General features: G+C 42.5%; 1 protein-coding gene across 5 annotated transcripts in view; it reads left to right on the top strand.

Moving 5' to 3' along the window:
* cpeb3 (cytoplasmic polyadenylation element binding protein 3) overlaps positions 1–15,207 on the top strand; it is a 52,019-nt gene that overhangs the window by 9,532 nt on the left and 27,280 nt on the right. For 3 of the 5 annotated variants that reach the window (XM_028603271.1, XM_028603273.1, XM_028603272.1), the window contains exons 3-4: positions 3,481–3,634; positions 14,607–14,663. In XM_028603271.1, the coding sequence (XP_028459072.1) occupies positions 3,481–3,634; positions 14,607–14,663 (211 nt within the window). The remainder of the gene's footprint in view (positions 1–3,480; positions 3,635–14,606; positions 14,664–15,207) is intronic. The other 2 variants (XM_028603275.1, XM_028603274.1) reach the window with 1 other exon arrangement.

Here is a 15,207-nt window from a genome sequence, read left to right as displayed (position 1 = left end):
AATATCAGATTGGATATACATATTTTCGTCGTAACTCTTTGGGCCTGTGCCCCTTAGACTGTTTGTTTGATTTTTTCTGTGGGCCGTTTCCTATTTATTGATTGCTTGCTTGCTTGTGTGGCAGTAAAGGTGCACGTTATTGTGATCAAAAAATAATGAACTGCTGCTCGCATTCTTTACAGTTTCTAAAGGGGAAAAACAAACAGCGGATGATACATTCACCAACTGCCTCTGAATCTGGCAGCCCCTTAACCTTTCGGAGCAGACTTTATCCATTAAAAACAGGCTTTCGGCCATCTTTGAAATGCTCAGTCTGTTTCTTATCATGATCGCCCTCTAAACACTCTTATATCTTGTTTATGTGTCATGTCATGAGGAAAGATGAGCTGCAGTGTAGTCGAGATAGGTCAACTTAAATCTTCGCTCCACACTTTATGGATTCTTATGTGGTGTTTAAACAGTAAAGTGTGTGTGGGACTTGTGTGTGTATATGATCTCTTTAGGTCATTTAACTACACTGAGCTCTCCAACCCCCCACCACAACCACCACCACCACCACCACCACCCCCCCCATCACTGTGCTCATCCACATGTGTCAGAGAGGAGTGGAGAGAAAACTAAAAGCTCAGCGTTTTAAGTGTTTACCGTTTGTACCAAGTGGGCAGATTTTTATCTACGTGGCGCTGTCGGGTCCAGAGTGGAGGGGAATAACACTTTTGAATGCTCAGCCGAATGGGCAACAATAGCTGCGGTGTGCAAACAATGTGGCCCCGGCTTGGGCAGCGGACACAGGACACAGCTGCCAAGGCTACAGCCTCCAGCTCCAGTCTCAGCCTTTACCTTTGGCACACATGACATTTTCAAAAAGTCATTCACATACAGTGGCCGTCTAAACTTTTCATCAGGAGTGAGCGGTTTAAACATTGAGGTGTTTGATGTAGTCATTGACCGTCCAGTTCTGGACTCAATTGGATCAATCTACCTCATAGGAACAGGAAATTAGTTTGGACTGGTTTTGTAAATCACCAGGTAAAAATACATTTGAAACAGGCTGGGCTATATATGGATATTATACTGATATCAATATATTGGGCTAGATATCGTCTTAGATTTTGGATATTGTAATATGGCGTCAGAATCAGAATCCGCTTTATTGGCCAGGTTTGCGTACAGACAGAACAGACGAGGAATTTGACTCTGGTAATCTTTGCTCTCAAAGTACAACCCTTAACATATTAAGAATAAAAACAGAGATGGCAGTAAGAATATAAAAAATACTGTTAATGTACAGTATAACAATACAATAGAATTCACAATTTTACAAAAAAATATACAAAAGAGAGGGAAGGAATAGTGCAATATCAGTCAATAGACTGATATTTTAGGATTTAGATATGAGTACAGCGCAAGACAGATCAATGCGATGGTAATATATGAATAACTACTGTAATTGTAGGATTGAAATAGACATGAGGTAGATGAGCAGAACAGTGGTGATTGACTTTGTTCAGTGTAAGGGTGGGGGCTATTTCTGAGTGTTCAACAGAGTGACTGCTTGGGGAAAGAAACTGTCTCTGTATCGGCTGGTTTTGGCGAACAGCAGGAGTGTTGTCTTTTCCTGGTTTTAAAGGCTGCATTACAGTAAAGTGATGTCACTTTCTGAACTAACCAGACTTCCTAGTTGTTTTATGATTTGCCTTTACCCACGTAGCCATTATATCCACATTAGTGGTGATTATTTATCAAACATCTCATTGTGTAAATATTTTGTGAAAGCACCAACAGTCAACGATAGAATATTGCCACAATATCAACATCGATGTATTCGGTCAAACATATTGTGATATGTGATTTCCTCCATATCGCTCAGCCCTAATTTGAAAGGACACTGGGTTGCCACCTGCCGCGGACTTGACAAATAGAGAAGATTGTCTTTGTTTTATCTAGGCCTTCAACTAAAGATAATTTTTTATTACTGATTATTCTGTCAAGTATTTCCTTGATTCATTTATTGTCGGTCTATACAATATCAGAAAATAGTGTCTATCTCAAGTTCCCTGAGCCCAAGATGTCGTGTTTTAAATTTGCTTGTTTCGTCCAACGCATCAGTCCAAAACCCAAAGATATTCCATTTGCTATCATGGAGGACTGTGAAGACCAGCAGATATTTACATTTGAGAAGCTAAAACCAGAGAATTTTAGGCAATTCAACGATTCATTATGAAAATGTATTTTTCAATCGATCGACTAATCTGATAATTGACGAATCATCCCACCTATAGCCGGATACTCTTCAGTTGGACGATTGATCCAAATGTCAAAATGATCGATACTCCAAACTGAACCTCCAGACGGTCATTGGCCAAGTGAGGAGTAAGCCAAAGGAACTGTTTTAGATTGAATTTAGCCCTCTGTTAAGTAATTCTCTACTAAATTATATAAATCCTGACAGATGGGGCTCCTCAGGGTCTGTGCTTTCATTGTAACGTTTTGACATTTAAAAAAGGCTTAAGGAGCCTCTATAAGATTCATATATATATCCCTTATAATAGCAGCTGTATTCACCATCATCCCCGGGGCTGACGCATACATTCTATTTCCTCTTAGTCTCAGATCCTTAATTTATATTAGTCTAGATTTAGCCAAGAATGCATCCCACGCATCCTTGCTTTTTGATCAAAAATGGGAGCTGTTGATACATGCACAAGTTGCTGCAAGTGATCTGCCCTTGAGCCAGGATAGCAGCTAAACAGAATTTCAACAGCAAGGCTTAATGTGCAAGTCCAAGTTTGCCCGCTTTTAAAGATCATGTCCTTAATGCAGGGGTTTTCATTTGGTTCCCCACCCTGTTGGTGATTCCAATTTTTCTTTTGGAGGGGAGGGGGTGTTTAGGAATTTGGATTTAGTCTTTCAATGTGTATATTTTGTTAAATTCAACATTTGTTTTAATCTTTTTACGCTGTGCCATGCAATATTAACACCACATGAAAAGATCCAGGAGTTTACAGGAGCATTTCCATTCAGTTGTATTTATAGTGTCAAGAGACACAGACCCTGACTCTTGGTTGGGGGGGGGCCATCTGCCGCTGCTGGTTGGGACACAGAGACTCTGATACAGATATACAAATATAGAGAGATATGATTCATCATAATTATAGCAGTTGGTATGATGAACAGTGGCAATTATAGTAACAAAGATAATAGAACTATGACTAGAAATAATAGTAGTAGCAGTGCAGGGCGTAGTAGGGCATCAAGCAGGACCGCAGCAGCAGCTGCAACTACGATTTAGGTGCCACCCCAATCCAAGGAAATCTGGTAGTTACCGTTCATATTAATGATACTTTGCGGCATAACTTTTAGTAGTTCTAAATGTAGCAGGCAGCCTTAAAGTGATATAAGTATTTCATTCCCTGTGTTTATTTTGTATATGATGTATTGTGGCGACTAACCCTCCCCTCCTGTTTTGCTGTGTTGCAGGACCGGAATCGGCCCTTTGATGCTTTTAGCTTGCACTCTTTGGAGAATTCCTTAATGGATATGATAAGGACTGACCATGACAAAGGTAAACCACACCTTGCCGGTGGCCCACCAATGACTATCGCTGATATTATATGGAGGAATCATTTTGCAGGTTAGGAATATTCATATGTCCATGCTTACAGTATTTTATTTATTTTTTTGCTTCATGGGCATAATATCATCTGGGTACATTTGTTTTTCTTTTGCTCAATTTGCCAATCTCTTAACCAATTCAGTTCGGATCATCATGTTCTGTTTTTAAATTTAATAATTAACATTATGAGCCTTACCTGCAAAATCTCGCATTAATCTTTTGTGTGTGTGTGTGTGTGTGTACCAGATGTGCAGTAATGTGCATTCAGGTGGTCTCATTTGCAAATTGCATTTTATTTTGCCCTTTCTTCTTCTTTGCCTGTTAGCTTTCTGCTGATTGGAATCAATGGATTGAGTAAAAATGTCGCATGACTTGTGCTTTTGTTGGCTGAATATGTTGTGAGCATAACTGTTGAGTGACTGAGTGCGTTTGTGGTTTACATTTTTCCTCAACATGATCGTCACAAAGCAGACTTCCGAAACCCTACGTGGATCTTTATTTTGTGTGTGGTTGTGGGCCCCAGATGACTGAGTCGTGGAACTGAAGATCAAATCGGTGTTTCTAAGCAACACTGATACACAGGCGCTGTTTTTCAGAGTGAAATGCAGATTCATACTAAAATAAATTCACGTCCCGCTATATTTATCTCCTGGGAGGTATAGAGAATTCATGAAATCATGAAGAAAACATTGTTATGGGATCTTTCTACACCCCCTTTTTAAGGCCATCCAATGTATGTCAGGCCTTCTAACCCAATATTTTTGTAGCACTGGTCACGTGTCTATTGTAAAAACTTTGGATCCAGTCTCCCAGATGGGGCCCTGTCAGGTTGGGTGGAGGGTTTTTATGCTCCCCCATCCTCCCATCTTAACAATGGAAAGATTGGTGGGAGGGGTACATAATGAGCAGAGCATGTCGCTTTCTCATGCGTGGAGTCTGTTTTCTCAGTCTCGTGCTGAGAGGGCATTGTTGCAGCAAAATGGTCATCCTGGCCCGACCTAACTTTACTGGAAAGGTGTCGTAATGTCCTGCACGGCTTCCCTTTGTGATTGTGTATCAAAGCACAACCGACAGAAGAGATACAAGGGAAGACGGGGAGGGTGGTGCATGGACATGGGTGTGTGTTCCTGCATCTCTCTTTGCTTGTTTATCCCTATTGCCATCATGTAGACAGCGTGGGGCTGCAGTAAGCTACCATGCCAACCACAGAGCAGTTCCACCCCGCTGGATTACCTACCCACTGTCTGAGAAGGGCCCTTTGCGTCTGCTGTGTAATAAACTGCCAATAGCCTAGCTGCTGGTGCTTTTTGTTTTTCAACTTTCAACTAAATGACCTTCTCATTTAGATCAGAACTCAGGAGACGTTTTGGACAGCACCTAAGCTGAAGGAATGTAAAATCAATGTGAACGTCACAACTAACTAAATGACTTTTCTCAGATCTAATGATTGTTGTTGGTCCCTAGTCGACTTCTTTACCAAGTTTTGTCTTTTAGGCGTTTTGAGTGGTATTTTAGTATTATCTGATCTAGCTTTTCTTTTTCTTTTTTTTTGATTATTTTTTGGGGCATTTTTAGGCCTTTATTTGGATAGGACAGCTTAGACTTGAAAGGGGAGAGAGAAGGGGAATGACCTGCAGCAAAGGGCCGCAGGTCGGAGTCGAACCTGCGGCCACTGCGTCGAGGAGTAAACCTCTATATATGGGCGCCTGCTCTACCAGGTGAGCTAACCAGGGGCCCCTGATCTAGCTTTTCTAATGTGTTAGACACAGATATGTAAAAAAAGAATTTTCCAAAATGATTTTTTTTTTTTCTTTCAACGTAACCTTTTCTTGAGGGAGGACCCCTAAAACCCCCCATCAACTATATGCATCAAAGTCTTCCACAAACCTAGGGCAAACACTAGGAACTTGTATAACAAACTCTGTACTTTGGGGAAGAGCTTTGCTACCTGACACGCCTGGGTCATTTTGTTGTGTAAAGTTCAGGGTCAGGTTGGGTTCAGTCATTTTCCAAAGTAATTTGTTAAGAAGTTCCTCTATTTCTCTCTCTGATCGTGTGTGTCATTTGTTGATAAGTAAACAATGTAATGTCCAGTGGAAACGGGGGAAGGGATGAAGTATTGCAAATGTGTTGACAAAGCTAAATGTTAGTACTTACAGAAGTGTGGGTCTCAAATGTGGCACTACCACCTGGGTTTGGTCAGGTTGTGAAGGCACGGGCCGGTTTCAGGTTACCATGTTAAGCCGACTGAATAGCCATTTTGTTTTTGGTATGAGTCAATCAGCCTGGCATTGTGTTCATGTTGGCTGATTTCCTGTTGTGAAGTGGGTGTGTTTTGTTTTCCTTTGCCCTAGTCAGTTGGAAGCGACATATTCTCCCCCTAACGTCATTTTCAGTTGACACTGAAGCTGCAGTAGTGTTTCCTAGAAGAAGTTAAACTTAAAAATTAGGGGTGGCGGAAAAAAATCCCAAATTGTATGTATTGTGATTTTTTTTTTTGTGACCATTTTTAGAATTGATTTTATATATATATATATATATATATATATTTCAATTTTTTTTTAACAATGATTCACCTAAATATTTTCTGACACAGTACAGCCGACGGCGACTACATTGTATCCGTTTCCAGCAAAGCGGACTGAAAGCAGAAAATGCAGGAAATCCATGTTATGTACTTCTTTACAAATGAAATAAATGTCAGACTGACTGACTGACATGTGATGTGCATTCTTCTTAGAAAACAATTAATTTTTAGAAATATCTCGTGATCTATTGTCTCTAGAAGTGTATTATTCAACTTTTGTTTTCGTTAAAAGAAAATAAAATCGCTATACTCGATACTACCGAATTCGCAATACTTCTAGAATTGCAATAAATGAAAATCGCGATACAAATCGAATCGGCAGCCATGTATCGTGAAAAAATTGAATTGGGACAAAGGCATATCGTCGCAGCTCTATTAAAATGTTCACTTTAATAAATGAAGGGTTGATTTTAAGAGTTGTCACAGTGTTTCCTTTAGGATTTTTTTTTTTTTAGCAGTGGGGGTCCAAACACCCCCACACACACACTCCCCCCATGAAACGGAACTGACACTCTGCAACACAAACAAATATATTTATTCACCTCTATTCAAACACACACTGAGGCATATTTTCAGTTGTGATTGAACTGTATTTTGTTGAGTTACTATACAGGCCAACTTTGATCTTGACATATAGGCTAAGCATTCTGTAGCAAATAACAATACACCCACTATTAATTACATTAATAGTGCAGTGTAACTACAAACATGCTCAAGGGCGTTGAGCATTCGCTATTATATCGAATCAACAGCCACGTGCAATTTACCTCGCAGGTGAAGAACACAATCAAAGGAAAATCACAAGTTAACTTAATTTAAATTTGCAAGACCAGGCTTAAATGAACTGACATAAGTAATACGACTTACAGTTCTCAAGGACGGACACACACCATCTCAACTGGCTTATTGTCTGGACACAAATACCCTTTTTCTGCCGAGTGGCCGCGCTATTCTCCGACATGCACTCTAACAATGCAGCCCTATTTCTGATACCGTGGGGGGGTAGAAATGTTGCCGTGGGGGGCCGCCACGGTCAAATCAACATAGACGAAACGCTGTGTCATTTCTTTAAGTTGACTTGCTAAGGTTCAAGTTTAACCTGTCTGAATCGCCAAACAAATCAGAGATACACGTGGTGATTCTGGAGGTCTGGAACCTGCTGAATGCTACGTTCAGGTGTTGGTTTTGGGCCGGTGTGCCTCACTGTACCAAAGATGGCCGAGCACCTAGTGCTGCAGTTGTGAAGTTACTGGTGTGTTGTGAAAATGTCATAGACTGACCAGGACTTTGTTTCCCAAAAGCATCTTGAGGCTGGATGAACTTTATTCCATTTCAGTAAATGGCCTAAGATCATCTTAGCCTTAAGATGTGTTTGGAAAACGGGGCACAGGCATCGTGAATGTGTTATTCACTGAAGCGTTGAGAGTCAGCATTGGCATTGTCAGTTGGAGAGGTGCAACCCGACGAACCTAATCAACATTTGTGACATGACAAGTGAGCGAAGAAAATCCACCAGAGATAAGATATTTTATCCTGATTTAGACGTTGTTGGGTGCTAACTTAAAAAGAATGTCCTAGATCTAGGTCAGTAGTTCTTATTTGAAACCTACCAAGACAAGACTAGACGATAACAAGAGAAAACATATTTTATTGTGCTTAGTTGTTTACTGAGCCAGCTACCGTCCTAGCAAAGTCCCTCTTTGAGGATACTACCCACCAGCTGAGAGCCACCAGTCAAAACTAATTAGCCCAGTAAGCCCGGTTTTGCATTCCCAACTGATCGGGTCCCGCCCACAGCCATCCCATCACAGACATTTCTCGCATACTTCTCATTGTGACTGGAATAGTCACAATAGAGTGTTTTATGAGTCCCTGTATGCATGTGTTTTTCTAAAGGAGAAGCACTTGTAGTGTGATGTGAATATAAATCCATGAGTATGTGAGGTAACCACACCCTCTCTCGCTCTCTCTCTCTCTCTCTCTCTCTCTCTCTCTCTCTCTCTCTCTCTCTCTCTCTCTCTCTCTCTCTCTCTCGACAGGATGCAGGGCGAAGCTGTCTCGATTCAAGTTTTTTTTTCTTAGCACTTGTGTGAAGAAGAGTTAGCTTCAAAGGGTGTGTGTGTGTGTGTGTGTGTGTGTGTGTGTGAGACACTTTATTCTCGCAATCCTCTCAAACTTTGTGAAAGCTCTTTTCTCCTGGGTATGGGGCCGTGTGGACGTCTGAACAAACAAGCCCTTTCTGTAGCAAAACACACACACACACACACACACACACACACGCGCTTTTCAGTGCTTGTGCTCATACATTTGGGTATCTTAAAGAGCAGAGTGAATACAGGCATATTCAAACGAGAAACATAATGTGCAAACACTATTGCTGTTTGACTTTGTGAACTTGTTGACATGAGAGTTGGATAAGAGTTGACACAGGAGCTTTTATCAGAACTTTACGTTTACGCCTCACACTCATCCACACTACTCGGAGCACCTAAAGCGGAGACATTTGGAAATGCTGCCGACCCTGATTTTAGTTTGAAATGTCCGGGGTTGCGTTGTGGTCTGGGCGGGTAGAAACGGAGACCTTTTGGAAACAATGACGCAGACCCCTGTCACGTGACCCTTTTCCAGAAGAGAACAAACGACATCCGCCTTGACTACCAGTGGTTAGTTCAACATGATTAACGAATTACAGCTGTTTCTGACCTTGTTGTAGATGCTGTTCTGCAGTTACATTCTGCATTTTATAAAGCTACTACTGCCTACATACGCAGAGGCGAGCTATTATTCGAGCGATTCGCAACAATTCCTGTGTCCAGCAGCTATGGGTTTTGTGCCAAGTTTGGCTGCCAAGAATTGCTTCCACAAGTCGACGTCCCTGGTCCCTCCCCTTTCCGCTGCGTAGTCAAGATGGCGCCCATTTAGTGCGCGTAGTGTCCATCGTTCCACACTGACCTTTTTGACCGTTTTTAGGGGGTCATCCGGGTACTTTCAGTGCACTGACTTTTTGCGTTATCTACACTATATACTTAAAACTAAGTGCTTGAAGTGTGCAAGTAGGCGGTTTGAGACACAGCCTATATCATCTTCTTTGTAATGTTCATCAAGTATGATCCACAGAACGTTTAGAGTCATCGATGTTTTATTAGACTCCGTAGGAGTAGCATTTCCTCGCTGCATGCGAGGTGGATGCAGTTATCGGCAGGAACACAAAACCCGACACCTCGGCACGCGCACGCCCAGTGTATGTGACTGTCCGCCGATGTTCGCTTACAGGCGTGTTGTGATCGGTGATTAGTTCTGAAACGGTGCTAAAACGCTCGTGAGGACGGAGATTGTAGAAGTTTGAAAAAAGCTGGTTAGAAATGAAAACGTAGTAGTAGCTTGGATGTAGCCTTAGCTAGGTCCTCAAAGATCACGTTTGTTTGTAAGAGGAGTTCTGTGTGATCGTTTGTCTCTGATTAGATTCAGAGAGGGATCACCCCAGCTTAACCTGAGGTGAAAGGTCAATATTTGAAGCACTCGGTTGGGCTGAAGTTGTGGAAGTCGATCTGACCTCTTTTTAACCCTTGTACTTAACAACACACGCGATGATCTCCATGTCGGAGGGATGCCCCTGTACTTTAAACAGCCACTAATGACTGTATTCGAGATAAGACGACGTGTTTGTTGGCTGTGTTAAAGGTTAATCGCACCGTGCTTCCAATAAGTTACACTGTCACAGTGCTATGTTTTGTTATGGTGGAAAATGCATGACTCCTGCAAGCATGACTGAGCTAATCCAGTCCAGGCAACAAAACAAGTCTGGGCTTGTTTTGTCTATTAAAATCATGGTTTGTCCAGCTCTCACAAGCCATGAAATACTACTTAAATTATTACTATCACTGTCAAGCTGTGCATCAGGCTTAACTGAATTCTGGAAATTCTTTATTCTAATATGAAAGGCATTTGATAGTTTTACAATTATTACTTTTGTGAAACATTAAATGGCAGTGGGTGGTTGGCATATTTGGGGATTTGCTTGTAGAAATATTCCCTAACCATTTGTGTTTTATACTGCACATAGTTTAATATAGTTTTGACGTGTAATGCCTTTACAGCTGAATGAACTTTGGCCCTGTTGTAATCGTCTTGTTTGAGGGTTGTTGGGTTCAGCTGGAGCTGGTATGAAAGAGGCCGTTCTGACATCAACAGAGACACACAAATAACTCTCACCAAGTTCTTACAGAAACCTCCATCCCACTCACACTTTTCAGTCATCTGTCAGCCGCGTGCAAAACACATGCCCCTCAGTGGTTATTGTCATCTTTTCTTGGCCGGTGTAGTGTTGATTAATTGAAGGTTTCTTTGGCAGTAGCCAGCAAGACGTGCAAGCTTTGGGCCCCCCCCCTGCTATTCATCAGCGCTAACATTTCCACACCTTGCTGTTGGCACACCCACTCTCTTCTCACAACTTGTGCTGGAGCTTTCTCCTTAAGGTGTTATTAGGGGTTTAAATATGTGCTATAATGTGGAACAGAGGGAGTAAAATGTGACCAAAGCAGTTGAGCTCCACGTGGGACACAGTTGGTGGTCACCTGCCACATGGAATCTAGTGAAAATGTAACGGCTTAGGAATTTGAGGCACAGTACTCACGTAACCCTTAGTACAGTAGTTCCATGTAGACCAAAAGACCCATCCCTTTTTTCCACCCAGATTTCTCAAAACCTGTGCACCGTTGACAGGACCACATGCTGTGTGAAACGCCATGATGGATGTGGTTGTTGATCAGTATGAGAGACTCTGTAGTTAATTCACTACATTTTCAAAAATTGAAAATGGTGCTATGAGGCAGTCTGCCCTCCTGCTAAAAAACAAACCAGAAAGCAGTAATTGTTATTAACATTTTCTAGGTAACCTCTTCGCTGTCTGTCAAATCACAACATCAGCGTGCCAATGTCTCCGTAGTTGGAAGATAAACATTTCCTTACAGCCCTTAAAGTTATGCAGCTAATGTTGCTTTTGACATTTGGCCTGGTTTCTTGCGGTCTTTTAATCTGACTGCCTTGCTAAAACCTCTCAGAGGCCTCATGCTCCCCCTCTATGAAAACTTTGTAGTGTCCCCATTGGGGCACCGGATCCCAAATTGATGTCTGCTGGCTATGTCTAGTCAACCCATCACCTACTCTTTATCCCATTTCTACCAAAGCGGTTACGGCGAGGTCACTGTCCAGTCAGTCAGGCACGATAAAGGGAGGTACTCTTGAATTGGAAGCGTATGGCGTGTCTCCCAAGTGGCCGCGCTGCTGTGCAACCATCATGGGGTGGTTGAGAATAGCTCAGGATCTCAGTGAGGAAATGTCACCAGAAGAGGAGCGGCAGCAGCAGCAACTCAGGGGCCCCTCAGGCCCTGCCACTCAACTCCTGAGGGAAGCAGATGGCACATGCCCAGAGCTATTTTAAGGCTTTAGGAGGGCAACTGTCCCCCTCCGTCACCAAAATTGACTAATGTAGACCGAAAGGGAAGCACATACCCCAGGTTTGTTGTGACTTTTGCCCTACTATCAGCAAAGTCAAAGCTTTGAGATTGAGCTTTGTGATTGTGTTCAATGGAGCGTATTAGTAATGGCGTATACTATTGATCCTAAAATTGATATTATTTTTTTTTTTTTTTGCTTAACCAAATGCATTGGAGCTAGGTCAAGGTGCTTTGTCTGCTCTGGGGCTATAAGGGATTCACTCTCAGGGCACTTTCACACTTATAGTTTGGTAGACTTGATGCGATTCGCATTTTTCCTTTTTGTTCGGTTAGCGTTTACACTGCACTTTGTCAAGCGCACTAAACATTGTAAACAAATGTCACACGGTCAAAACGGTTGCTGGTCTATTGGTGCTGAAACAATGGAGCAACACCAAATTTATAACGTCTTGGGATTTATAATTTCGCTTCAGTGCTTCAAATATTTTGCATGCTAACGCTAATGCTAACGCTAGCATGCTACGTTGTTCTCAATAGCAAAGCACTGCTACAACACACACAAGTTCACCATAATCTACAAAAGAACTACTTCCATGTGCGCCCTCATTTAGAAGTCTCCCAGCTAATCCTGCCTTGTAACTGACCAAAGTTGGAGAAACAGGCTTTCTTTTACAGTTAGCAGGCTGACATGCTCTACATCTGAGCTACTGAGCATGTGCGACTGCAATCAAAGATAGTACAGAAGAAGAAGATGAAAAGAGGTCTCACTCTGTAGCTAAAACAGAAACCAGGTGAAAAGAGGATCTGCAGCAGTGAGAGAGAGCTGTGCAGTACAACAAAAATATGGTGTTTTTTGAAAATTATACCATGTAAACCTATTCTGGTACAACCTTAAAATACAGTTATGAACCTGAAAATGAGCATAAAATGGACGCTTTAAAACACAGATAAACAAATATTTTATAAGCGAACAATATAAGCAGCTGCCAAGACAGCGAGTGATGGAGAGGGCGGTCCTGATGAGAGAGAGAGAGAGATGATGATGTGTTGTCACACAGATGTCGAGCAACGTATGGTCACAATAGGTTATGGATTTGAAAGTTATCATCAAGCGGAGTTCGGCTGTTTGTTCCGCTCCAGAGTTCAATTGAGCTTTCACACCGCCCCAAACTAATCGGACTATCTGACCAAACGCTGCGGGGTTCGGTTAAAATGGACCAAACTGCTCAGGTGAAAGCCACCTCAAATCCATTGCAGCCAGTCGGACATTTGGCCTTAAACGCTCTCATTTGGTTGAACTTGGAGGACTAACAAATAGACCACCCACACATTTACCAATACACATGATAGCGTTGTGTCAGGACACAACACTGGATCTTCCTCCTTTTGGGTGCATCTAGTCTTTAAGATTATTATTTTTTTGAGCCAACCCGGCCAAAGGGTGCATCTAGTCTTTGCCAACAAAATGTTTATTTTCTCATGATAATAAGTTGGAAAGAGCGAAGATCATGTGACACTAGGCCATGTCACTCATATCCACGTGTTCAAACAAACGTGTGTGTATGTATGGGCTTGTCGCACTCATTTTGCCCTCGAGTCCTACTGTTTCCTGGATCCCGACTGGCTGAGAGAAGTGTGGAAATCCACATCTGTGGCGCTGCAGGGTGGCCTCCCCCTTGTCCTCCCCCCACCTTGCCTCTCCGTTTTTGAACCGGGTCTTATAGTGCGTTCTATTTGTACTCAGAACTCAGATTTTCCGTGCCCCCTGACCTCGGCTTTCCGAGCTCGGAACTCTGACAAACTCGCAGTAGCCGAGTTCAAAATCCAACATAGCTGCCCCCTGTATCAACAGTTGTGAAAGCTTTAGTAACATAAAGTTATAAGCACTTCTGTGTTATTTGTGTCTCACTAAATGAGTCGTTCACACAGGCACACATGTTCAACTTCTATCTGTGGACATGTTGTCACGCAGTTTGTATGCACACAAAAACGCCGTAATGCGTTGTTATCAACTGGTATTGCTAACAATGGCTAACCTGGCTACACCTAATGAAAACAATGAAAATCCGACTTGTAAATGGAACGCATTCAACTCGGGCGTGACGTCATGGTAAATGGAACTCAATATAAGTGCTTGTTGTGTTCTTGTTTGCGAACCAGGAAGAGGCCCCGTTGCTGTCCCCACTATCTGTCTTCTGTGACCAAATTTAGAAACTTTTGACATGTCATCTTGTTTGCGCCACAGCAGCTTGCAACGTGCAGCCGGGCCGTTGCGTGTTGAGTAAAGAGCTTGTGTAGGCGGATTTTGACAGAGGACCCTAATTTTAAGTGGTTGAGGATAATAGGGTGTGCCTCTGCGGTTGCCGCTGCAAATGACGTTGACCGTGAGACTGCAATGTTTTGTCCTAAGCCAGGTAGGCTATTTCTGCCTGTGTGTTTTTCTTGTTGTCGCCTATTAAATATAGGATCATGGAGACCGAGATAACCAGGAAGACTTCCATTTAGATTTCCCACACCACCCTTCTTCCAACAAAAACACTGACAGATGGGCCCTTGTAACATGCACACGTTGTCACCATTGCAGAATGCACGCTCTGTTGAATTCCCAGCCTTATAGTTGCCTGTGTGCGTGTGTGTGTGTGTGTGTGTGTGTGCGTGCGTGCGTGCGTGCATATGAGATATGTGACAACAGAGGAATGCGTGTTTCCACCTCCTTGTTTTTGCATCTGCTGTCTGTGCTTGTCCTTTGTGCCATTGTATCACATTGAGTAAATTTGTTGTTCATTCATTTCATGTTAAACATTTCATCATGGCTGGCATTTTCCCATTGCCAACAGTAGAATGAAAGATTAAATGTGTCTGTTAACAGGGTGGCTTTTTATCAGCGTTTTCCATGTTTTCCCTCTTTTGTAAAATCGTTTTTCTTTCTTTTTTTTTTCTTCCACAGGACGCATGGGCCTCAACTTTCATCATCCTGGAGCCGAGCACATAATGCCATTGAATAGTAAGTCACATTTCATTCTAGTGCCCATCATCTTGTTCTCCATGTGGAATTAATTAGAATTGTCTGAGTTTTACTCAAAAGTGTGGCAGCTGCTTTTTGTCCTTTTTGGAGGAATTAAGAATGGGAAGTGTTTTTGTGGTGTCTTCCTATGACGCACATACAGTATAAGCCCCTAACCACAGTGGCCCAGGTCAGTGTGCTCTGGGCACACCAGCCTACCCCTTTGCTAAGGTCTGGATTCCCTGACACCATAAAGCTAGGACAGACCTCTAAGTACTGAGACGAAGCAGTTGACCTGTGAATAGCACTTCCAAAAATACCCCAGTATGTGAGACAAGATTCCCCCCCAGTGTCCCACCAGCCGGCAGATGACTAACAGTGACATGAGACGAGCCAATGAGAGAAATCAGGTCTATATCCCGTCATGCTGCTAAATGGAGGCCAAACCGTTTTCTAGGTCAGGCCCTGCCCTTCAAAGTGCTCTTTATTTTGTGATTATCGGGGGATCGGGAATCATGATTTCTTATGGACTTACACACCAATT

Source organism: Perca flavescens, chromosome 17, assembly GCF_004354835.1.
Source record: "Perca flavescens isolate YP-PL-M2 chromosome 17, PFLA_1.0, whole genome shotgun sequence".
NCBI lineage: Eukaryota > Metazoa > Chordata > Actinopteri > Perciformes > Percidae > Perca > Perca flavescens.
The sequence above is the reverse complement of the archived record's forward strand: the minus strand, read 5'-3'. Positions and strand labels throughout refer to the sequence as shown.